We start from the raw sequence: 24,489 nt of genomic DNA, 5'->3' as shown, positions 1-24,489 counted from the left end.
GGCGAGGCAGGGGCCGCAGGTCAGAGTTAAGGGGATGTTCCAGGACTGGCGTGGCAGGGGCCGCAGGTCAGAGTTAAGGGGATGTTCCAGGACTGGCGTGGCAGGGGCCGCAGGTCAGAGTTAAGGGGGTGTCCCAGGACTGGCGTGGCGGGGGCCGCAGGTGAAAACGGAGCTGTCTGCAGAGCTCTGCTCCTAGCTGGCACTCAGGCGATCTGCCAAGCACGGCAGCTTTGGGACGTGAATGGGCCACAGAGCGGGGGGGGGGGTAGAGAAATGTGAGGCTGGAAGGGACCTCGAGGCCCCAGCAAGAGCAGCCCAGCGTCGCTCAGCCACGTCCCCGGCGTTTCTCACAGCACCCGGCCGCCCCTGCCCAGCCGTGCCGAGCCGAGCCGTGGCTCTCCTCTGGGCTCTCCTCCGGGCTCCGGCCGGGGGGCGGCCCCAGCGAGCGGCCCGGGCTCACCCCCGGCCCCAGGAGCCGTGGGCAGCGCTGCGCGGCCCTGATGGCGTTTGTGGCCCCCAGGCGTGCCGGGACTTCCTGGAGCTAGCCGAGAGCCACAGCCGGAAATGGCAGCGGGCCCTGCAGCATGAGCGGGAGCAGCGGCTCCGGCTGGAGGAGACCATCGAGCAGTTAGCCAAACAGCACAACAGCTTGGAGCGGGCCTGCCGGGGGGCGCCCGGCCTGGCCTCCAGCGCCACCGCAGTCGCCGGCGCGGCCAAGGGTGAGTGGCCGGGCCAGAGGCCCCTGCCCCCTGGAGAGCGGCCCCCGGGCTCTGCCAGCCCCACACGGTGCTGTGAGCTCACAGTGCCGGGGGAGTGGGCGGGGGCTGCCAGGCCGCCAGTGGCGAGGGGAAGGACGCCCATGGAGTGTGTCTCAGGTCTGTGTCCCCCGGGAATCCCAGCCTGATCCCGCGGGCAGGGCGAGCCTCCATCCGGGGCACTGTGCGTGTGGGGCACCAGGCTTACTGGGGGGGTGGATCCAGAGACACAGACCCGCTGGCCCGGCCCCAGGGCGAAGCGGCTCTCCCGGGGCAGCGTCACAATCCGGGTTTGTGATGCAACAGGCCGGCCGGCCGGGACATCCCTCTCCACGGGGCCGCTGAGGCAGAGGCTCACATGCCCCAGGGGGTAGTCTGGCTGCAAGTGCATGTACCCCCCCCCCCCCCGGCTGCCAATGGCTCTCAGGGCTCCTCTCCTCCACGCTCTGACCACTGCCCCACGCTCCCTTCTGGCGCCGGGCTCCGCCCCCTCCTCTGGCCTCACCCTTGCGTGGGGGCGTGAGGTGAGAGCCCGGCTGCCCCGTGACCCTCCCGCCAGGCCATGAGCCCAGCCGCTGCAGCACCCTGGGGCCGGGAAGCAGGCCCTTTGGGGTGGGGGGAGGCTAGTCCTGGGGTGGGAACCACAGTCCAGCCCCCTCTAGCCCCCCCAGCCGAGGACACAGCGTGTGGCTGGGTAGCCGTGCCGAGGCCACGCCCCTGTGTGGGTCCCAGCTGGGGGGCCTCTGCTGCACCCTCTCGCTGGGCTCCAGAGGGCCGGCCAGGGGGACTCGTGGCAGCCCCTCAGGCTGGACGGACACGTGGAGGCAGGAGGCCTGAGACCAGGGCGCGCTGCGGGTGGGACACAAGAAGGGGCTGGAGCCGCAGGCGGTCACGGCTCCAGGGCCCGGCCCCATGTCGCTAGGGGGGAGTGTTGATCCGCTTGCCCCAGCCCTGGGCCCAGCGCCGGAGCCTGGCCAGCTTGCGGAGGAGCCAGACGGCACCCAAGGGTGGGCAGGCGCGGCAGGGACCCTGGGGGAGGGCGTGCCGGTGCCTGAAGGGGGACAGGCAGCGGCCGGTTGGGCGTGTCCAGGCCAGGGGTGCAGCGGGGCCACCGGCCCATGAGCCGGGCTCCCCCCATGGAACCATTTCCCCCCCCGGCCCCGTTAAACATCGGCAAAGGCCAGCCAGGGGCGGGCGCGAGTCGGGTGAACCCAGGGCCGAGCGGTGGCCGTGTCCCCCGGCAGAGGGGAGGGGGGCGCTCAGGCGGGGACCGAGCCGTGCCCTCCGCCCACAGGGAGCGCGCCGCCCGCCCAAGGAGAAGCCAGTGACGAGGATGAGGACACCGAGTACTTCGATGCCATGGAGGACACCCCAGCGTTTATCACTGTGACCGCAGACCCCCGACAGCACCGGTAGGGAGCCCCACGGGGGGGGGGGGACACCCCTGGACCGGGTCCCACCCTGGGGCCCTCACCCTCCTTCGCAGGAGCCCCCCGATTGGGCGAGGCCCCGACCCCGTGGGCATCAGCAGAGCTCCCCGCGCTGGGTGACGGGCCCCTCTCTCCGCAGGCGTTCCGGCAGCAGCCTCAGCGGGGCCAGCGAGGGGCACCCGGAGGACTGGACCCTGGAGGACAATGTGAGTGCCCCGGGCGGGGGGAGGGGGGCACAGCCTGGCTCGGGCGCTCACTGAGCCGCACTGCCGCTCCCCCAGGTCTTTGAGAGCCCCCCCCAGCCGGGCCAGGAGTCGGCCGGCTCGGACGTCCTGCCGAGGAGGAGGAGGAGACGGACGCGCATCCCCGACAAGCCCAACTACAGCCTCAACCTCTGGAGCATCATGAAGAACTGCATCGGCAAGGAGCTGTCCAAGATCCCCATGCCCGTACGTGGGGGCCCTCGCCTGGGCCGGGGTGGGGCGCTGCAGCCCAGCGAGGGGGCGCTGAGGGCTCCGGCGTCTGTCCCACACCCAACACCGTGTTAGGGGTCCCGGAGGGGCGGGGGTGGGGCGCTGCAGCCCAGCGAGGGGGCGCCGAGGGCCCCGGTCTGTCCCACACCCGACACCGTGTTAGGGGTCCCGGAGGGGCGGGGGTGGGGCGCTGCAGCCCAGCGAGGGGGCGCCGAGGGCCCCGGCGTCTGTCCCACACCCGACACCGTGTTAGGGGTCCCGGAGGGGCGGGGGTGGGGCGCTGCAGCCCAGCGAGGGGGCGCCGAGGGCCCCGGCGTCTGTCCCACACCCGACACCGTGTTAGGGGTCCCGGAGGGGCGGGGGTGGGGCGCTGCAGCCCAGCGAGGGGGCGCCGAGGGCCCCGGCGTCTGTCCCACACCCGACACCGTGTTAGGGGTCCCGGAGGGGCGGGGGTGGGGGCTGCTGCAGCCCAGCGAGGGGGCGCCGAGGGCCCCGGCGTCTGTCCCACACCCGACACCGTGTTAGGGGTCCCGGAGGGGCGGGGGCGGGAGCTGCCCACTAGCCTGGGGCAGAGTCCGGCTGGCGCGCTGCAGACCCTGGAACCGCCGGCCAGCGAGTGCCCGTGTGCGTTCCCGCGCTGCCCCCGAGCCGCGGGCACCGCCGACTGCTGGGACGGGGAAGGAGGCCACCCCGCCGGCAGCCTGGCTTTCCGGGTCCCTGCTCCCGTTCCGAAGGGCGCAGCTCCGGGGAGGGCGGTGCCTGGCCCCTGAGGCTCCCTGGAAGAAGGGTCAGTGCTGCCCCATGGTAGCCAGGATCTCGAACGCCTCCCGCCCGTGGGGTCCCCCCATCACTCAGCGCAGAGCCGGCGTCCGCCAGCCGCTGGAACCCCGGGGACCCTGCTCCGCAGGCCTTGTGCTGCGCACAGCCCGCCACGCAGCCATCCGCCCGCAGCCATCCGCCCGCGGCCCGCCACGCAGCCATCCGCCCGCGGCCCGCCACGCAGCCATCCGCCCGCGGCCCGCCCTGCAGCCATCCGCCCGCGGCCCGCCATGCAGCCATCCGCCCGCGGCCCGCCACGCAGCCATCCGCGCGCGGCCCGCCCCGCAGCCATCCGCCCGCGGCCCGCCCCGCAGCCATCCGCCCGCGGCCCGCCACGCAGCCATCCGCCCGCGGCCCGCCCCGCAGCCATCCGCCCGCGGCCCGCCCCGCAGCCATCCGCCCGCGGCCCGCCCCGCAGCCATCCGCGCGCGGCCCGCCCCGCAGCCATCCGCGCGCGGCCCGCCTCGCAGCCATCCGCCCGCGGCCCGCCTCGCAGCCATCCGCCCGCGGCCCGCCACGCAGCCATCCGCGCGCGGTCCGCCCCGCAGCCATCCGCCCGCGGCCCGCCCCGCAGCCATCCGCCCGCGGCCCGCCCCGCAGCCATCCGCCCGCGGCCCGCCCCGCAGCCATCCGCGCGCGGCCCGCCACGCAGCCATCCGCCCGCGGCCCGCCCCGCAGCCATCCGCGCGCGGCCCGCCCCGCAGCCGTCCGCCCGCGGCCCGCCCCGCAGCCGTCCGCCCGCGGCCCGCCCCGCAGCCGTCCGCCCGCGGCCCGCCCCGCAGCCGTCCGCCCGCGGCCCGCCCCGCAGCCGTCCGCCCGCGGCCCGCCCCGCAGCCGTCCGCCCGCAGCCCGCCACGCAGCCATCCGCGCGCGGCCCGCCTGCCCCGCGGCACTCAGCCCCGGGATTTACTGGAGCCCTGAGCTAGCCCGGAAGGGCCGCTCCCAGCCTGGATCTGGGCTGGATGGATCCGGGGGCTGCGCCAAGCGAGTGCGTGGGGGGAACGGTCCCGTCCCAGCTGCCGTTCACGTGGCCGCCAAGTCCCTTAAGCGCCCCGGGGCAGCATGTGTGAGGCAATGGGCCTGGGACCAGACATCGGCTTTGGGGGTTAAACCATTCCCCTGCCAGGGGCTGTTTGGTTTCCCTCGCGGCGGTGGCGGCGGGAAACGTGCGCGGGAACAGCCCTGCGGCCGCGGCGGCGTCCCTCCTCCTGGAGCCGACACGCCAGCGTCGCGCAGGGAAACGGAGCGAGAACGCTGAGATTTCCAACGCTGCGTCTGTCCGAACTAGGGCCCAAGGCGCCCGTCTCCTCCCCGGGCCGCTCGGAGAACACCCGAGTTGGGTCCAGCTGGCCGTGCCACCACTCCCGCTACCCCGGCCCGGCTAGCCACAGCCCCCAGCTCCAGCGGGACGATGCAGAGGGGCTGAGCCAGGCCGGACCCCCCTCGCCTGAGCAGATCCAGCCCCGCCCCCCCCCCATGCGTGTCTCACTCTCTGCCCCGCCCGCCCCAGGTGAACTTCAACGAGCCGCTCTCCATGCTGCAGAGGCTGACGGAGGACCTGGAGTACCACGAGCTGCTGGACAGAGCCGTGAAGTGCGAGAGCGCCACGGAGCAGATGTGCTTCGTGGCTGCGTTCTCCGTGTCGTCCTACTCCACCACCGTGCACCGCACCGCCAAGCCCTTCAACCCCCTGCTGGGGGAGACCTACGAACTCGACCGGCTGGAGGAGCTGGGCTTCCGGTCGCTCTGCGAGCAGGTAGGGGGCAGAGCTCCCGCTTGCTCCGATTCAGTGTGTCCGGGTCCCGGCGGCCGTTCCCACGAGACCCCCGCGCCTCTGATGGGAGCTGCCAGCGGACCCACGGGGCCAGCCCCAGGGACCGGCCGGGGACTCAAGGAGAGGGGCTCGTGCAGCGACGCCCAAGGGGGCTGGAGGGGAAGGAGTTTCCTCCGGGCGGGGCAGTGCTGGAGGACAGTGAAGGCCAGGAGCTCAGCGTTGGCCAGGCAGGAGGGTGCCCGAGAGGGAGGTGGTGACAGATCGGGGGAGCGGAGCCAGACATGGTACCTGGCAAAGCCGTCCCGTCCATAGGGCAGCTCGGGGGGCCTGGGTAGGAGGGGATGTGGTGCGCGCCCTGCAGCCCCCAGGGACCGCCCTGGTAACGGGGGCGTGAGAGCTGGAGGGCACCCAGGAGGGGGCGTGCAGTGAGAGGCGAGCCAGGCCGAGGCGCTATGGGGCCTCCCCAGAGACCTCAGGCCCGGCAAGTACTCGGCGTGGAGGGATCGCGGCCCAGGATCCTCTGGGCAGCAGCCCACGGGCCAGCAGCGAGCCAGCCTGGAGGGTCCCTCGGCCTGGGGCCGGGGCCGGTCGAGCCCAAGGGGAGTAACGCGGGCGGCTTGTTCGGGACTCGGTCGCTCTCTGCGGCGCGGCAGCTTGTTCTGCGCCGTGGGCCGAGGTGGTTTCATTTCGTGGCCCGGAGCCGGACAGAGAGCCTCGCGCTTCCCACGTATCCAAGGTGGCAGCCCGGCCAGCGGCATGAGGCCAGCGCTCGGGACTGTCGAGCAGCTGTGGCTGCTGCACCCCCGCCCTGGCGAGATTTCCGGGGCCGTTTCTTCTCCTTTGCCCGTGTGGCGTGGGGGTGACGTGGGGATCGTGGAGCCCAGCAGTTTGAATTGCCGTCTCGGGAACGGGGCCCGCGCGTGGCCACGAGGGGCGTTTCTGCGGCCACCACCGCCTCCAAACCCCAGGGGAGGTGGGGGACAAGCAGGGCCCGGCTGGTGCCCCACCGCCAGCGTCTGAGCTGGGGGCCTCCGCTCCCGCAACGACTCCCCTCGCTGGCAGCTGCAGTAGGCTGGGACGCGCCCTTGCGTGTGGCATGGAGGGCACTGCGAGGCACGGCCCTCCCGGTGCGTCTCCAAGCTGGTGGGGCGCAGCCTGGAAGCGAGGGACTCGCCTGTGCCTGCAGCTGGGGTGGCGGAGAGCTGCTTTGGTGGGCGCCCATTGCTTGGGGTGAACCCGAGTGCCCTGTGGGCAGGACCCTGCCGTGGCCCCGCGAAGACCGGCGGCCTGCTCCCCTGGGCTGGGGCGCTCTCTGGAAACGCCGGGCTGCAGACGAGGGCGATGCGGTGTGTCCTGCCAGCACCAGCGCGGCTGCTTCCGTGGCCGCAGTCGCGTGGCTGCCAGTTTTTAATGAAATTAAATTAAATGAATGGAGATGCCTATCTCCTAGGACTGGAAGGGACCCTGAGAGGTCATCGAGTCCAGCCCCCTGCCTACACAGCAGGACCAAGCACCATCCCTGATGAATTTTTGCCCCAAATCCCTAGATGGCCCCTCAAGGATTGAACTCACAGCCCTGGGTTTAGCAGGCCGATGCTCAAACCACTGAGCGATCTCCCCCCACAGTGCGGCCGAGCCAGGGAAACGCAAACCCAGCCGCAGGGACGCCGCAGCCTCGGTGAAACAACGCGGAGCCGGGCCATTCTTCGGAGCCAGTGCTGCGGCGTGTGCGCTGCCTCCGTGGCTGTTTGCAGCCCTTCCAGTCCCTCGCCTTAGACACTGCTCTTCGTTACTTACTGCAGTTCACGCGGCGGGGCAAACCGCGGTGCCCAGCCTCTCCCCGCTGACGGAGGGGCCATCGGGGCTTGCTTGGCAAAAGCGCGTCTAGATCGGCACGGACGCTTTTCCGCAAGAAGAGCTTTTGGGGAAAAGCGTCCCTGCCAAGCCAGATGCTCTTTTCTGCAAATGCTTCATGGAAAACTTTTCTGTGAAAAGCATTTGCAGGAAATCACGCCAGTGTGGACGCAGCCGAGGAGCTGCCCGGGAAGGCGTCTGAACCAATAGCTCTCACCTTTGAAATGTCACGGGCTTCGGGAGAGATCCTAGAAGACTGGAAAGGGGTAAATCTAGAGTCCGTATTGGAAATCAGGACAGCCCAGGGGATTGCAGACCCGTCACCTTGACTTCTAGATAGGGACGTAAGCTGAGACGTAAAAGCTATTGGCTAGTCAAGGGACTCGTTGACTCGTCGCCGCCCCACAGAGGCAGCAAGGGCGGGCGGGCAGGAGCCAGCTCAAAGACCGGTTACCCCAGCACCGTCTCCGCAGGAGGCAGGGGGAGGCAGGGGCCAGACGCGAGCTGGGAATCAGCTGCTTGCCGGCTCACGCCCAGCCCCGCCTCTGCTTTTTAAATGGATTAAGAACCGACAGGCTGTTAATACACGTCAAAGGCTAAAGCGCATGCAGAGCAAGCCGGGAGAGCGAATTCCCAGCTCGCCCGGGGTCCCCCGCACTGCCACCAGCCTTTTCAATGGAGTAAGAGCCCAGCCAGGCGCTAGCCCCACGGCGGCTCCCCACTTATCCACTAGCTGATGGAAAATCCATCGATTAGATGATTAAACTAAATGTAACGGCCCTACTTCTGTGCCAGGAAAGATAACGGAGCAAATCATTCAGGGACCCCTTTGCAAGCCTCTAGAAGACGGGCTCTAGCTTTCTTTGACAGGGTAAGGAGCCTTGTGGCTAAAGGGGAAGTGGTCGGTGTAGTGTATCCGAACTTTAATGACCTCCTTACCAGTAAACTAGGCAAATACACCCAGCTGAGGCGACTACAAGGTGGGTGCAGAACTGGCTGGATAACCGTTCCCAGAGAGTCGTTATTAACAGTTCTCAGTCTGAGGGCGGCACCAGATGCTCCAAGTCTGTGTTGGGGCCGGTTCTGTCCAATGTCTCCATCGATGATTTCGATAATGGCACAGAGGGGACACAGTTTGCGGCGGACACAAGGCCGGAGGGCAGCGTTCTAATTCACAACGATAGCGGAGAAACGGCCGGAGGTAAAGATCATGAAATTCAATAGGGACAAATGAAGAGTCAGTTTCACGCCCGCAGAATGGGAAGCCACGGTCTAGGAAGGAGCACGGCAGAAAGGGACCCCGGGGCAGAGTGCTACGGGAGAGTCAGTGTGCCAGGATTGTAAAAAAGCCAGCATGATTTGGGGATAAGGAGTCCTGTCGCACCTTATAGCCACCGGACTCCTTGTCGCTTTTGCAGATCCAGACTAACACGGCGACCCCTCGGATACATGATTTGGGGAGGCATTTACAGGAGTGGTGAGAGCAAGACACGAGAAGTCATTCTTCCGCTCTACTCTGCGCTGGTCAGGCCCCAGTTGGAGTGTTGTGTCCAGTTCTGGGCACCGCATTTCAAGAAGGATGTGGAGAAATTGGAGAGGGTCCAGAGAAGAGCAACAAGAATGATGAAAGGTCTAGAGAACATGACCTATGAAGGAAGGCTGAAAGAATTGGGTTTGTTTAGTTTGGAAAAGAGAAGATTGAGGGGGAACATGATAGCGGTTTTCAGGTATCGAAAAGGGTGTCATAAGGGGGAGGGAGAAAACTTGTTCATCTCGGCCTCTGAGGATAGAACAAGAAGCAATGGGCTTAAACTGCAGCAAGGGAGGTTGAGGTTGGACATTAGGAAAAAGTTCCTGCCTGTCCGGGTGGTCAAACACTGGAATAAATTGCCCAGGGGGGTTGTGGAATCCCCATCCGTGGAGATACTGAAGAGCAGGTTGGACAGACGCCTGTCGGCTGGGCTGGCCCAGTGTGTCTCAAGCAGTGGTAGGAGTACCCTTGGGGTACGCGAGAGAAGTCTGGCGGGGTACGTCCGCACAACTGAAATTTGGAGACAACTGAATGTGTGTGTGAAGTTTGACAGCGCTTGATTAGTTCTCTACTTTTTACACCCAAACTTTCATCGCCCGCCCGGCTCCCATTAAGTGGTTTAAACATTGTCTGAAACCTGTAGGTACCCAGGGTACTTTATAAACAGAAGTCGAGAAACACGGTTTTAGGCTGCAGCAGCGTGATACCTGTCAGGAAGTCGGACCACGTCCCTCTCTTGCAGCCCCCGGGCATTCCCGCCCACTCCGAGTCTGGCTCCCGGCCCGCGGTACCAACGGCGGGTCCCCCCTCCCCCCGGCGTGGGGCTTTGCTTCCTGCCCTGCGCCTGCGTAACGCTGCTTTCGCCTTGTCTCGCAGGTCAGCCACCACCCGCCGGCCGCAGCCCATCACGTGTATTCCAAGCGCGGCTGGACGCTGTGGCAGGAGATCACCATCGCCAGCAAGTTCCGGGGCAAATACCTCTCCATCATGCCCCTGGGTGAGTGCCGAGCCGGCGGGATGCTGCGTGCCACGGTCCCGCGGTGCTTCGGGGCGAATTGCTCGCCGCTTGTCCCGGCATCGGGCTGCAGCTGAACCGCAGGCTCGTGGGAGCCCAAAGCATTCGCTCTCTGCCCGGCGCACGGCTGGGGCTGGAGCTGGCGCGTGGCCACGTGCAGGCTCAGTGGCGGCCAGGCCCCTGTTCTCGGGGCCGGTGCAGTGAATGTGGGTCCCCTCGGGGGCGGGTTATCTGGCCCCTTGCCCAGGACAAGCTGCCTTGCACCAGTAACCCCTCCTCTGGCGGCAGCAGCTGGGGCCTCCGTCTCCCGGGGAGAACCGGCCTGCGGGCGAGGGTCCGTGCCCGGCTCTGCAGTGCCAGGGTTGGGGATCTTGCTCCAGGGACGTGCGGGGGAGGAATCTGGCAGCTGGCTCCAGGCTGGGGCACACCCGGACGGCAGCCAGAGCTGGGGCTGTATGCCGCCCTCATGCACGCACCGCGTCACTGTGACTGCCCCTCTCCCCTCGCGCTAGCAGCTGGTGCAGGGTTCCCCCTCCTCCCCCATCACTGTGACCCCCTGCGGCGCTTCCCCTGCAGGGCACAGTGCCAGGCCACGCCCCCCGCTTTAGCCCTGCCCCCTGGGCGGTCCCAGGGAATTCCCGCCCCGCCCACTTCCCCGCAGCGAGCGGCCAGGCCGAGCGTTCCTACCACGGCCCCCACTGTTCCTACCACGGCCCCCGGTCCGGCTCCGGAGGCCGCTCGGGGGCCCAGCCGGCGGGGACGAGCGCCTGCCCCCGCAGCCCCGTTCTCCCGCTGGGACGTACGAGCACGGCCAAGGACGGCCAGCGTGCTGGGTTAAGCTGCTCGAGCGGCGCCAGGAACAACTTGCACCCAGGCTGGCTCCCGCGAAGTCGGCAACGCTCAGCCAGCGGCCCCAGCGCGCTCTGGGCCGGGCGGACCCCTCCCCGGGTGGGGGCTGATCAGCGCTCCCTGCGCAGGACTCGGCGAGGATCGCGTGCGCACAGACACGGTACCGGCAGGGGTGTGCAGAGCCCCGCGCCGCTCCGCCAGCACGTGGTGGGTGTGGCTGACGGCACGACGGGCACCGCCCCTGCCCCCCGACCTTGCAGCCTGATGCGGCTCCAACAGCCAGTAGAATAGGGGGGTTATGGCTGCTCAGAGGTACAGCCCAGCCTGGGTTCAATGTGCGCATTGGAGTAGGGGGCTGGCAGCCTCAGATCCCTTGGGGCGGGGGCCCCTGAACCCCCCACACTCGGCTCAGTCTCTTCTCTTCAAGACTGCCCTTCTCCCAAACCAGACCACCCCCCCAGGTAGCCACGCCCCTTCCCCTGGCCAGGTGGGAACTGGCTGGGCCATGGTCTAGGGCACACGAGGGCCTCAGGGCGACCCCCCGCCAGGCAGTGCTACAGACCCCAGCCAGCAGGGGTCACCCACAGGCACCAGAGTGGCCAGCCCCCTGCTGTTGGGGACCGCTGCTCTGGGGGGTCCTTCTGCCCCCGGCCTGCCCCCCCGGTGGGATTCCTCCTGGGAGCCAGGCTGAGCGGGGCGCCGGCCACCCCAGCGCCACGCGGAGCAGACCAGGCCGGCCCGGTGTCCGGCTCCTCGTGGGGAGCTGCAGGGCGGGGGGCCTTTCAGCAAACGCCGATGAGCCTGGCTCACCCCCGGCTGGCACAGGCCTGTGCCCCCCACTCAGAGCCTCCCCCTCTGCCGCCACAGGGGCCATCCACCTGGAGTTCCACGCCAGCGGGAACCACTACGTCTGGAGGAAGGTCACCTCCACCGTCCACAACATCATCGTGGGCAAGCTGTGGATCGACCAGGTCAGTGGGGGCCCGCCAGAGCAGGGGGGCTGGCAGGAGAGGCCCCCGCCCCTCCCGCGGGGGGGCGGGGGGGGCTGGCCTTTGCAACCCCCCTCCGTCTGTGCCTCTCTCTCTCCTCCAGTCCGGGGACATTGAGATCATCAACCACACCTCCAAAGATAAATGCCAGCTGAAGTTCACGCCCTACAGCTACTTCTCCAGAGACGTCCCCCGCAAGGTGCGTACCCAGACCCCCCCGGGGGGGCAGCAACTAGCGTCCGCTGGGCAGTTATTCGTTTGACACCGTGCTGGCCACGCCGTGGGCCCCCGGTGCTCACGTAGCTCCGGTGTCGCATTCCGTGGCGAGATCCCCGGCCACGTGCGCCTGCCCGCGGCCCGCCCCCCTGTCCAGCCGGCTGCAAGCGCCTGCGTGTGGTTTTCTCCCGGCGCCAGGTGACGGGCGTGGTCACGGACGCTGAGGGGAAGGCGCATTACGTCATGTCGGGCACGTGGGACGAAGCCATGGAGTGCTCCAAGATCATGCACAGCAGCCACGGCGGCACCAGCTCGGAGGGCAAGCAGAAAACCGTCTACCAGACGCTGGCCCCCAGGGTCCTGTGGAAGAAATACCCGCTCCCGTGAGTGCCCTGCCGTGCGGGGCGCCGGGGGCTGGGCGGTAGCTTGCCTGAGAACGGGTGAGGCTAGCGCAGTGTTTCTTAAACTGTGTGGTGCGCCACGAGGCAGTCGGAGGTGTGCCGCGGAGAGCGGAGTTCAAAATGGCCACCCTTAAAGGGGCAGGCAACTTTTTTTTTTCTCGGTAACTCCCCCCCCCCCCCCCTTACACAGAAATCCTTGCTGTTCCTCCTCAAAATTGTTTTGTGTCCCTTGGTCTTAAAAAGTTTACAACACACTGGGCTAGGGTTGTTCTGCCAATCCAGCAGGAGCAGGGGAGGCTGCCTTGCAAACGGGGCTAGCCCGGGTCCAGGGAGCGGTTTCCATCGGGGCCTGGTTCCCTCCCGCGTCCTCGCGCTGCGCCGAGGGGCCTGGGTGGGTGCGTGGCCCCCAAGGCTGGTAGTCCTCAGCGTGCAGCTGCTCTCCGGTGGCTTGGCCTCTGCCCCGGGCCAGCAGCAGGGCGGGGAGCAGGCTGCCCCCAGCCTGACCCGGCCCTCGTCCCGCAGGGAGAACGCCGAGAACATGTACTTCTTCTCCGACCTGGCCCTGACGCTGAACGAGCCCGAGGAGCGCGTGGCCCCCACGGACAGCCGGCTCAGGCCTGACCAGCGGCTCATGGAGAACGGCAGGTGGGACGAGGCCAACGTGGAGAAGCAGAGGCTGGAGGAGAAGCAAAGGGCCGTGCGGCGGCAGCGGGAGGCGGAGGCCGTGGAGGCGCTGGAGGAAGGTGAGGCAGGGGCCGGGGTCCCAGTAGCGCAGGGGCCGAGGGCAGGCAGGCGGGCCCCGTGCCGCCTGCCCGACCCTCCTGCTGTGCTCTCCCCAGGCAAGGACTACGAAGGCTACATCCCGCTGTGGTTCGAGAGGAAGGTGGACGCCATGACGGGGGAGCTGATCTGCGTGTACAAGGGTGGCTACTGGGAAGCCAAGGAGAAGCAGGACTGGCACCTCTGCCCCAGTATCTTCTGAGCGGCCCCGCGGCGCCGGCAAACCCCCCGCTGCAGAGCAAGGGAACCAGGCGGGACTCCACACCTATTTTTTTATGCACTAATAAACTAGCCGTGTGGGTTTTTAGCCGTGGCGGTTTTGTAGCTGCTGCCTAGGGGCAAGGCCACGCCGGAGCCGGAGCCGGAGCCGGAGCCGGGCCGTTATTTATTGCTGCCTCTCTTCCAAAGCCTCAGCTGCGTCACGGAGCCGTCGCCGTCCAAAGATGCCCGCGCCCAGGGAACGATGCGCGGGCGCTGGAGCTCTTCCTGGGGACTCGCTTCCCCCTCCGGGTACGGACGCGGGAGGATGGAATCGGCTCGTTGCGGGTCCCTCTGCCCGGCGACTCCCCCACCGGCGCAGGTGCTTCTCCGGCCCCTCCCGGCGCTGCCCGCCGGCCCAGCTAGGAACTCGACTTTTCCCGACGCTAACGGGGCTTTCCAAGCTGCAATACGGTCTCCACCGAGATGCTTTTCGGGGAGGTTTGGGTTTGGTGCCGACTTGGGCGCCCGCTGTGCCTCGCGGGAGCAGGCCCCCTCCCCGAGCCGGGTCTGGGCTCTGAGCTGCCCCAGGCCCGGCGGGACAGGGCACGGTGGGTTCCCGAGCGGGCCGCTGGAGGTGCAGGGCGCCCGGCGAGCTCTGGGAGACCCTGCAGGGCAGACGCCCCCCCCTTTGCCCGGTCCCAGGGCTTCCTTTCACTCCCACCCCCGCCGGGCCACTGATGGCAGGGACGGCTGGTGCTGACCGGGGCTCGGGGCAGGGAGCCGTGCCGGATGCCAGGGCTCCCCGGTGCTGAGCACGGCCCCGAGCCAAGCGGCAGCTGTCCCAGGTGCCCCGCTCTGCCGGGGGCTGTTCCAACGAAAGCAGGGCCCACTGGGACCCGCCTGCCCTTGGTTCCCAGCAGGTAGCAGGTGAGCCCCGGGCCTGGACTGTTCCGACTCTGCAGCTGCCATTGAGACCCCCTGGCCACGGGCTACCCCAGAGCAGCCGCCCACTGCTGCCCGTCCTTCCTCCCTCCCCGGTATCCCCGCCTTTGGCTGGGGGAGGCCCAGCCGTGGGGTCCTGCTGCTCTCCCCCCACGGACCAGCCGCTGCGCCCTGGGGGCCAACAGCAAAGCAGGTAGCGGGCCGCGAGGCCCCCGGCCACACCAGCCCCATGCGCGGGGGAGAGACTTAGCAATAATGAACTTCGCGGGCACGGGGAAACCCGTCTCCTCGGCCCGTTCCAACGCAGGGACCCGCAGACGGCCGGTTATTCTGCTTCCACGTCTCTGGTACGCAATAAATGGAAACCAATGAAGGCCGGTCTGGCTGGCTGAGGTTTCCTGGGGCCCCCCGCGGCGTCTTCCCGCTTCTCACAGGTAGGCTAGTTCTAAACGAGCGGGGGAGGGGGTCCAGGTAACTGCTTCGTTAACTAAGTAACACTTGCTCCCCAGCCCAATGCTTCCCCTTGGCAAAGCTGGCGAAAGCCCGGCATTTAGACTCGGGGCGAGGCCAGGCAGTTCACAGCTAGCTCGGGGGCCGTCTCCGCCACGAAGGGCAGAGCGTTTCGCGGGTGCTTCCGGCCACGGTCGCTGCAGCTGGGCCCCACGGCGCGGGGCGGGGAGAGCACACCCACTGTGGCGGGTCGCTTGGGCTCGGTTTGCCGGGCAGGCGGGCGCTCAGTATGCCAGACCCCAGAACGCGTCCCGCCATCCCCTCCCGCACGGGCGCCGGTTGTTTCGGAACAAGCACTAGAAGTACAGCTCTGGGCAAGGCCGCGTGGGTCAGCCCAGCGCTTGGCAAGTTCGGAAAGTCCCCGCGAGCCGGGGCCCCAACGCTCGTGCGGCTAAAAGAGGTGCAAAGTGAAATGCAGGGTTGGCACCACAGCGCCCAGCGCTTTCTGCTCTACCTTGAGCCAAGGCCCCGGTGCGAAACCCGCCCCCGGCACCACGGAGTGACAGCTCGCCGGGCGCACCGCGCCCTTCCCAGGACCGCTCTCCTGCCTCGTGCGCCTGCCCCGAGGATGCTCATGTCACTCCTGTAAATGCTCTCGACTGTACATCTTGGAACTGACTCGCCTACCCAGTAATAAAACTTGGGGTCAGGAGTTTTAAAATGCACCCTGCTGCCGTGTGGTCACTTGCGCTGCCGGGAGTGGGGCATGCTCGGGGGGGGGGGGGGGGGTTGGAGGAGGGTTTTGGGGGGAGGTCTGAGTGTTTCCTATGGGGATTAGGCACTGATAGAGTTCAAGGAGCAGGTCACTAGATTCCCCAGGTTTCTCATCATACAGACAATATGATGGGGGCTAATTTAGCTGCAACTCATCAGGAAAAAGATAGGATAGGGGGGATAGGATAGGGGTCTATAAAATCATGAGTGGTGTGGAGAGGGCGGATAAAGAAAAGTGACTTATTAGTTCCCATAATAGAAGAACTAGAGGACACCAAATGAAATTAATGGGGAGCAGGTTTAAAACTAATAAAAGAAAGTTCTTCTTCACACAGCGTGTAGTCAACCTGTGGAACTCCCTAGCGGCACGCAGCGTAGCCGGGGCCCGGGGGGGGAGTCCCCAGCTCCCCCCAGCCCCTAGCGGCACGCAGCGTAGCCGGGCCCGGCGGGGGAGTCCCCAGCTCCCCCCTGCCCCTGCGGGGGAGTCCCCAGCTCCCCCCAGCCCCTAGCGGCACGCAGCGTAGCCGGGCCCGGCGGGGGAGTCCCCAGCTCCCCCCTGCCCCTGCGGGGGAGTCCCCAGCTCCCCCCAGCCCCTAGCGGCACGCAGCGTGGCCGGGGCCGGCGGGGGAGTCCCCAGCTCCCCCCTGCCCCTACGGGGGAGTCCCCAGCTCCCCCCAGACCCCTAGCGGCACGCAGCGTGGCCGGGGCCGGCGGGGGAGTCCCCGGCTCCCCCCAGACCCCTAGCGGCACGCAGCGTAGCCGGGGCCAGCGGGGGAGTCCCCAGCTCCCCCCAGACCCCTAGCGGCACGCAGCGTGGCCGGGGCCGGCGGGGGAGTCCCCGGCTCCCCCCAGACCCCTAGCGGGACGCAGCGTAGCCGGGGCCAGCGGGGGAGTCCCCGGCTCCCCCCAGACCGCTAGCGGCACGCAGCGTAGCCGGGGCCGGCGGGGGAGTCCCCTGCTCCCCCCAGACCCCTAGCGGCACGCAGCGTAGCCGGGGCCGGCGGGGGAGTCCCCTGCTCCCCCCAGACCCCTAGCGGCACGCAGCGTGGCCGGGGCCGGCGGGGGAGTCCCCGGCTCCCCCCAGACCCCTAGCGGCACGCAGCGTGGCCGGGGCCGGCGGGGGAGTCCCCGGCTCCCCCCAGACCCCTAGCGGGACGCAGCGTGGCCGGGGCCGGCGGGGGAGTCCCCGGCTCCCCCCAGACCCCTAGCGGCACGCAGCGTGGCCGGGGCCGGCGGGGGAGTCCCCGGCTCCCCCCAGACCCCTAGCGGCACGCAGCGTGGCCGGGCCTGGCGGGGGAGTCCCCGGCTCCCCCCAGACCCCTAGCGGCACGCAGCGTGGCCGGGGCCGGCGGGGGAGTCCCCGGCTCCCCCCAGCCCCTAGCGGCACACAGCGTGGCCGGGGCCAGCTCCGACGTGGCTCCCTGGGGGTACCCTGCTGCGCCGGGAGCGCGGCGTAACGCCTGTCGGTGCAGCCGGAGGGGCGGGGGTCCCACTGCTGACCGAGCGGGCAGGGGCACTCGCGTACCAGCGGAACTGCTGGCTGCGCTCTTGGGAGCCGGTCCGGCGCTTTATTCGACCGGCCCCTTCCTCCCTCATCGCACGGTGTAGCTGGGGGCAGCGATCAAGCTAGAGGAGGGTCGATTTATCACGTCTAGCATGGGCAGCGATCAAGCTAGCGGGGTGGATTTATCACGTCTAGCATGGGCAGCGATCAAGCTAGCGGGGGTGGATTTATCACGTCTAGCATAGACACAATCAATCGACTGCCGATCCCACTCCTGTACTCCACTTCAACGAGCAGCCCCAGTGAGTCGACGGGAGAGAATTCCCAGTCGGCACATTGCAGAGAGGAGCCCGCGGTACGTAGATCTACGTACGTCGGCTTCAGCGCCGTTACTCAGACAGCTGAAGTTGCATCACTTCTACCGATCTGCCGGGGTAGCGTCGAATATCTCAACTCCGGGGTGGACCGCCTGATCCACGGTTGATACAAGCCCCATCTTCTGAGGGTATTACAGTATTTGTAGCAGTGTTTCTCAACCTGAATTAAATTCACACGCTAATGGACTCAATTGAGATACGGGCTGGTGGGGACCCTGCCACTGAAGGTGCTAACAGCTCTCGGAGTGGTACCCTTCCTGTCTCAGCAATCTAGCTATTGACTTTGATCTGTATCTACTGAGGTTCAAGTACCCATTCTCCAGATACTTAATGATACCTTGTCCCGTCCCGTCCCCTCCTCCTTCCTTTTTCCTTTCTCTTCCCCTCTCGTATTTATTTCCAGTTTTCATATCCCCTACTCATAACTCCAGTCATCTGAAGAAGGGGGCTGTGCCCACGACAGCTCACGATCCCATCTCTGTGTTTTGTTCGTCTATAAAGTGCTGCCAGACCGTTTGTTGTTTTTTAATAAAGTACCCCTTTTTAAAAATTAGATATAAGTATCCCCAATAGCCACGGTTTTCAGACACATGTTTTGTTTCGACCATTGCAACACATTTGTTGAAACCGCTTAATGGGAGGCGGGCGGGCGACGAAATGTTTGGGTGTAAAAAGTACAAAACTAATAAAGTGCTGTGAAACTTCACACCCACATTGAGTTTTCTCCAAATTTCAGTTGTTAACGAACCCCCCCGCCTTCTGACCGGTACATCACTAACAGCGCTAGAACCAGAGGCCATGGTTTAACGCGTAAGCTCAGACAAAATGCTGAGAAGACCCTAGAGATGCAAGACAACCAAAATGGCACCTTCGTATTTAACTGCGTTTCCTGACAGGCGAGCCCCTGAGACGTTGCCCGGCCTCTGAACGCCTTTCTCCCCCCGAAACTGACTCACCAGCGCGTCTGTGAACGTCTGCTGGGGGTGTCCAGTGGCTCGCACGCTGTCCTTTCCGTGGGATGGTGAAGTCTCAGGTCTGGATCGCTTTCACTGAAATAGCCTTCCACCAATTCCTCCCCCGGGGCCCAGTCCGGATGGAAATGGCAGCCCGCCTTGCCTCCTCCGCTCGCTGGAACAGAAAGTGACTCTCAGCACGTTCCAAGCCCTCCCTGGAAATGCGCTTGGCCCGATTATTTTCCCAACAGGTGTCTGGGTCGTTCAAATCCACCCTCAGTCCCATCAGCTCCCCCTTTTAGCTGTACTCAGAGACTTTCAGCTGGCCTGCTTCTCACCTAGGGCCGTAAACATGTCACTGCTCTAGGATCGAGGTCTCTAAATGTGACAGGTGTGGAAAACGTGATTTATGTATTCCCGCAATATAAGAACTAGGGGCAGCAAATGAATAGGCAGCAGGTTTCAAACCAACAAAAGGACATTTTTCGTCCTTCAGTGCACAGTTAACCAGTGGAACTCCTTGCCACAGGATGCGGTGAAGGCTAGAACGTTACCAGGGTTCAAAAAAGAGCCAGCTAGATTCATGGAGGTGAGGTCCAGCAATGGCTGTTAGCCAGGATGGGTAGGAAGCGTGTCCCTAGTAAGGATGTTAAAGACTAGTTGACTATCCGATACGCATTTGCTTATCGAACAGTAATGGCGACTAGTCAATTCCCCCCTCCCAATGCTGCTTCTATGAGACAGAGGCACCCAGAGGGGAGGAAGGGGCGCTGTCACTCTGAAACAGTGACACTCCTGTCACCTCTGTGGGTATTCAAGGGGGCAGCCCTGGAGCCCGGGAGGTTCTCCGCAGCATTTCTCCAGCTGAGCCCGGGGCCAGGGAAGTGCTGCGTGGGATTTGCGGGGACCTCGGCCTCAGCTGGGGGGTCCCCAGGCTCCCCTCTGAATCGCGTGGAACTGATCAGCTGCGTGGCTGCTCCCCCTTTGAAACAGCTGCCTCCGCATGATTCAAAGGGGCAGGGGAGCACGGAGCCGGGGGGCGGGGGACTCTGAGTCCGCCACTGACCCCGGTCTCGAAATGCACAAGAGCCCCCCTCGTGCAGTTCAAAGCAGGCGAGTCAGTGGCCCGGGGCTGTCGGAGTTCAGCATTCCTGGCTGGAAATGTACAAGAGCCCCTCCTGGAGGAACGCGGACGTGCCCATCGACTGGTCCAGGGGGTGTCAACTTCTTTTTAATACAGTACCCCTTGTTCCAAATGTTAGATCTATAAAGCACCCCCAGTCCCTACAGTTCTCAGACACAATTTTTTTTCTACCATCGCAACACATTTGTTTAAACAACTTCATCGTAGCCGGGCGGGCGATGAAATTTGGGGGTGAAAAGGCCCAAACGAATCAAGCGCTGTCAAACTTCACACTCAAATTCCGTGTTCTCCAAACGCCAGTGGTGGGGAGGTGCCCTCCAGACGTCTCTCGGGTCCCCCCGAGGGCGCTCGGACCCCTGCTTGAGAAACACTGGCCTAGTCAAAAACACCCTGGCTGCGTCTAGACGGGCATGACTTTTAATGGAAACGTTTTTCTGTTAAAAGTATTTCCGCAAAAGAGCGTCTCGATTGGCAGGGATGCTTTTGCGCAAGAGCATCCGTGGCCAGTATAGACGCGGTTTTGCGCAAGGAAGCTCCGGCGGCCATTTTCACCATCGGGGCTTCCTTACGCAAGGTGTCTGTCTACACTAGCCCTCTTGCGCAAGTATCTTACGCGAGAGGGCTTCTCCCTGAGCACCCACCTCTACCAGGCTGGGTCCCCCAGGCTCTGGGGCGGAGAGGGCTATGTAGTGGGGGCAGCCCCGATGGAGCGATCAATGGAAACTCCACCAGCCCACGGTCGGAGTGGAACAGCCCTACCCCTCCCCACAGAAAAATCAATTGGAGGGGGGGCTCGCTAACCCCACTGCGCCTCTGCCCCCCTGTCCTCCAGCCCATGGGAGGAGCAGCTTGTAAGGCAGCCCCCCCCAGCACCGGCTCCTGCCCCCCCTCCCTTGCTGCCTCTGCCTCAGAGGCAGCAAGGGAGGGGGCAATGTGAGCTGCCCACTCCACCCCCCTTGTGCAGGCCAGTCAGTGCCCCCCCGCCCCAGCTGCTCACCCCTGCACGAGGGCTGCCCGGGGGCTGTGCAGCAGCGGCCCCGCCCCGCCCTGGCAGATTGAGCACCTGTGGAGTCGGGCGGAGGGGGAGTGGGACTGGCAGCCCCCACAGTGTAAGGCTTCTCCCACACGGCCCGCACCTCGGGGTCGCGCTTCCTACCCCCCCCCCAGCCATGCACTGGCCAAAGCTTGGCAATAGCCCCCCCGGGCACAGCACAGCCCAGGGAACCGCTTGGCCAAGGCCCGGCTTGCAAGGTCTGCCAGGGGTGCCCGGCTAATGCCTGGCTTGCACTCTTGGGGGGGGGTTGCACGGCTAATGCCCGGCTTGCACTCTTGGGGGGGGGGGGGGTTGCACGGCTCATACCCGCTTTGCACTCTTGGGGGGGGGTTGCACGGCTAATGCCCGGCTTGCACTCTTGGGGGGGGGGGTTGCACGGCTCATACCCGCTTTGCACTCTTGGGGGGGAGGGTTGCACGGCTAGTGCCCGGCTTGCAATCTCGGGGGGGGGGGGTTGCACGGCTAGTGCCCGGCTTGCACTCTCGGGGGGGGTTGCACGGCTCATACCCGCCTTGCACTCTTGGGGGGGGTTGCACGGCTAGTGCCCGGCTTGCACTCTCGGGGGGGGGGTTGCACGGCTCATACCCGCCTTGCACTCTCGGGGGGGGGTTGCACGGCTCATACCCGCCTTGCACTCTCGGGGGGGGGTTGCACGGCTCATACCCGCCTTGCACTCTTGGGGGGGGTTGCATGGCTCATACCCGCCTTGCACTCTCTGCGGTGGGGGGGGGTTGCACGGCTCATACCCGCCTTGCACTCTCTGCGGGGGGGGGGGGGTTGCTCGGCTCATGCCCGCCTTGCACTCTCGGGGGGGGTTGCACGGCTCATACCCGCCTTGCACTCTCGAGGGGGGGGTTGCCCGGCTCATACCCGCCTTGCACTCTCTGCGGGGGGGGGGGGTTGCACGGCTCATACCCGCCTTGCACTCCCGAGGGGGGGGGGTTGCACGGCTCATACCCGCCTTGCACTCTCGAGGGGGGGTTTGCACGGCTCATGCCCGCCTTGCACTCTCGGGGGGGGTTGCTCGGCTCATGCCCGCCTTGCACTCTCGGGGGGGGGGGTTGCTCGGCTCATGCCCGCCTTGCACTCTCGGGGGGGGGTTGCACGGCTCATGCCCGCCTTGCACTCTCGGGGGGGGGGGTTGCACGGCTCATGCCCGCCTTGCACTCTCGGGAGGGGGTTGCACGGCTCATACCCGCCTTGCACTCTCTGCGGGGGGGGGGGTTGCACGGCTCATACCCGCCTTGCACTCTCGAGGGGGGGGTTTGCACGGCTCATGCCCGCCTTGCACTCTCGGGGGGGGTTGCACGGCTCATGCCCGCCTTGCACTCTCGGGGGGGGGTTGCACGGCTCATGCCCGCCTTGCACTCTCGGGGGGGGGGTTGCACGGCTCATGCCCGCCTTGCACTCTCGGGGGGGGGTTGCACGGCTCATACCCGCCTTGCACTCTCTGCGGGGGGGGGGTTTGCACGGCTCATACCCGCCTTGCACTCTTGGGGGGGGGGTTGCACGGCTCATGCCCGCCTTGCACTCTCGGGAGGGGGTTGCACGGCTCATACCCGCCTTGCACTCTCTGCGGGGGGGGGTTGCACGGCTCATACCCGCCTTGCACTCTCGAGGGGGGGGTTTGCACGGCTCATGCCCGCCTTGCACTCTCGGGGGGGTTGCACGGCTCATGCCCGCCTTGCACTCTCGGGGGGGGTTGCACGGCTCATGCCCGCCTTGCACTCTCGGGGGGGGGTTGCACGGCTCATGCCCGCCTTGCACTCTCGGGGGGGGGTTGCACAGCTCATACCCGCCTTGCACTCTCGGGGGGGGGTTGCACGGCTCATGCCCGCCTTGCACTCTCGGGGGGGGGGGTTGCACGGCTCATGCCCGCCTTGCACTCTCGGGGGGGGGTTGCACGGCTCATGCCCGCCTTGCACTCTCGGGGGGGGGGTTGCACGGCTCATGCCCGCCTTGCACTCTCGGGGGGGGGTTGCACGGCTCATACCCGCCTTGCACTCTCGGGGGGGGTTGCACGGCTCATACCCGCCTTGCACTCTCGGGGGGGGGGTTGCACGGCTCATACCCGCCTTGCACTCTCGGGGGGGGGGTTGCACGGCTCATACCCGCCTTGCACTCTCGGGGGGGGGTTGCACGGCTCATACCCGCCTTGCACTCTCGGGGGGGGGGGTTGCACGGCTCATACCCGCCTTGCACTCTCGGGGGGGGGGGGGTTGCACGGCTCATGCCCGCCTTGCACTCTCGGGGGGGGGGGGTTGCACGGCTCATACCCGCCTTGCACTCGGGGGGGGGGTTGCACGGCTCATACCCGCCTTGCACTCTCTGCGGGGGGGGGGTTGCACGGCTCATGCCCGCCTTGCACTCTCTGCGCGGGGGGGGGGGTTGCACGGCTCATACCCGCCTTGCACTCTCGGGGGGGGGGGGTTGCACGGCTCATACCCGCCTTGCACTCTCGGGGGGGGGTTGCACGGCTCATACCCGCCTTGCACTCTCGGGGGGGGGTTGCACGGCTCATACCCGCCTTGCACTCCCGGGGGTGGGGGGTTGCACGGCTCATACCCGCCTTGCACTCCGGGGGGGGGGGGTTGCACGGCTCATGCCCGCCTTGCACTCCGGGGGGGGGGGGTTGCACGGCTCATACTCGCCTTGCACTCCGGGGGGGGGGGGGTTGCACCTCAGGCCCGCTGCAAACTCCTGCGGCCGGAGGCGTCGCTCCCGGCCCGGGGCGCGTCGGGCTGAGCTCGGGGCAGCCCCTGGGCGAACACGGGCCAGGCCCCTGCCCGGGAGGGGGGGGCGAATTTTCCTCCTCCCTAGGGCTCGCGCTCCGGGGGGGGGGGCAGTACCGTGCGCCCGCGCTGCAGCCCTGCCCGGCGGAGACGCTTCCCGCCGCCGCGGGCCAGGTGGCGCCTCGCGCCCGCCAATGAGCCGCCGCGTTCCACCGTTGCTGCGCGACCCCCGCCGCCGCGTTCCACAGCCGTTGCCCGGCCGGGCGCGCGCCACCTGCAGGTGCGTCAGCCCCGCCCCCCGGCGCCCGCCAGGTGCTACAGCGGGGCGCGCGCAGCGCTGGCTGCAGGCCCGGGTCAGCCCAGCCCACTGCTCATTGCGGGAAACTGAGGCACCTGGCGCTGCGGGGGGGCATGCACCCGGGTCTGGCCTGCGATCGGCGCTGCTCAGCCCAGTCCTGGGCCAGGGGCCGTGGCCAGCGTTGGCAGCCGGTGCAAAAGTTCTCAAAAGAGTTTGCAGCAAAAGATGCAAAAAGGCTGCAAAGGGGCGCCACGGGGACCCCCCAGCACTGTGGGCCGGGCCACACCAGGGCAGGTGCCAATCAGCCTCCTTCAAAGAACAGGAGGACTAGGAGTCATGCAAGGAAATTAATAGACTGCAGATTTACAATTAAAGACCATTTTTCTTCAGAGCCAACCTGTGGAACTCCTTGCCAGAGGACGCTGCGAAGGCCAAGTTTCCCAAAAGTGCTAGATAAATGCCCAGAAGAATAAGGCCCTCGGTGCGAGCAGGGATCCAACACCATGTTCTGCATGTCCCTAGCTTGTGTGTGTCAGGCGCTGCAATGGGCGGCAGGAGGCGATTCCTCTGGGGCACCTGGCATTGGCCGCTGTCGGCAGCCAGGGAGCTGCAAGGAAAGGGGGTGTGGGCCAGGACTGTGGGGCGCCAGGAGCGTTGCATGGATGGAGAGCCCAGGGCTGTGGGTTCCCGGCAGCCTCAGCTCCCTGGGTCAGGCTGGGATGCGAACATTTCATTTGGCAGCTTTCTACCTTCCAGGAGAACCTGGCAATGCCCCTCAAGGGCAATCAGACAGACCTGCCCTGCAAGCACACAGGCCATTGCTCAATACCTCTTCACTTTTAAGACACTCTCACAATCGGGGGAGAGTGGACTGGTGGAGACTCTCCTTAGCTCTTAGCAGTGCGGGGGGTATGACACGCGAGTGAGTCCGTCCAGCATAGGGCAGCGCTGCACAGTCCTGCGCACGCAGTTGGCTGGCCTATGTGTTTAAGAGAGAGAGCGCTGATTCTGGGGGCCCAGCATGAGCCACCTGGCAGTGGGCATCTGCAAGGGAACACCAATCGGAGCCGACGGGGCTTCCTGACCTGTGTGCTGGCCCAGCGTGGCTTGGATCAAAACACATGCCCCCATTTGCACGTGCGCACAAATGCACCAACACACAAGCGCATGCACG

At 66.6% G+C, this 24,489-nt stretch overlaps 1 protein-coding gene and 1 long non-coding RNA gene across 10 annotated transcripts in view; one reads left to right on the top strand and one right to left on the bottom strand.

The window, feature by feature from the left end:
* Positions 1-15,204, top strand: part of OSBP2 (oxysterol binding protein 2) — an 86,993-nt gene extending 71,789 nt beyond the window's left edge. For 7 of the 8 annotated variants that reach the window (XM_075897886.1, XM_075897883.1, XM_075897885.1 and 4 more), the window contains 11 exons: positions 521-719; positions 2,050-2,167; positions 2,325-2,391; positions 2,467-2,634; positions 4,988-5,233; positions 9,513-9,633; positions 11,368-11,471; positions 11,593-11,688; positions 11,904-12,088; positions 12,629-12,849; positions 12,946-15,204. In XM_075897886.1, coding sequence (XP_075754001.1) covers positions 521-719; positions 2,050-2,167; positions 2,325-2,391; positions 2,467-2,634; positions 4,988-5,233; positions 9,513-9,633; positions 11,368-11,471; positions 11,593-11,688; positions 11,904-12,088; positions 12,629-12,849; positions 12,946-13,088 — 1,668 coding nt within the window. In that variant the 3' untranslated portion in view covers positions 13,089-15,204. The remainder of the gene's footprint in view (positions 1-520; positions 720-2,049; positions 2,168-2,324; positions 2,392-2,466; positions 2,635-4,987; positions 5,234-9,512; positions 9,634-11,367; positions 11,472-11,592; positions 11,689-11,903; positions 12,089-12,628; positions 12,850-12,945) is intronic. The other variant, XM_075897884.1, reaches the window with a different exon arrangement.
* Positions 7,607-23,303, bottom strand: LOC142818450 (uncharacterized). Of its 2 annotated transcripts, none has more exons than XR_012895917.1 (3): positions 23,135-23,303; positions 18,091-18,262; positions 7,607-8,764 (listed from the first exon to the last, which is right to left on the bottom strand). It is a non-coding gene; the product is annotated as an uncharacterized LOC142818450 (long non-coding RNA). The 2 variants fall into 2 exon arrangements; XR_012895916.1 differs by having other exon boundaries at positions 7,607-8,272.
* Between the last annotated feature and the right edge of the window lie 1,186 nt (positions 23,304-24,489).

The sequence above is a fragment of the Pelodiscus sinensis genome, chromosome 15 (genome assembly GCF_049634645.1).
Source record: "Pelodiscus sinensis isolate JC-2024 chromosome 15, ASM4963464v1, whole genome shotgun sequence".
Lineage (NCBI taxonomy): Eukaryota > Metazoa > Chordata > Testudines > Trionychidae > Pelodiscus > Pelodiscus sinensis.
The sequence above is the reverse complement of the archived record's forward strand: the minus strand, read 5'-3'. Positions and strand labels throughout refer to the sequence as shown.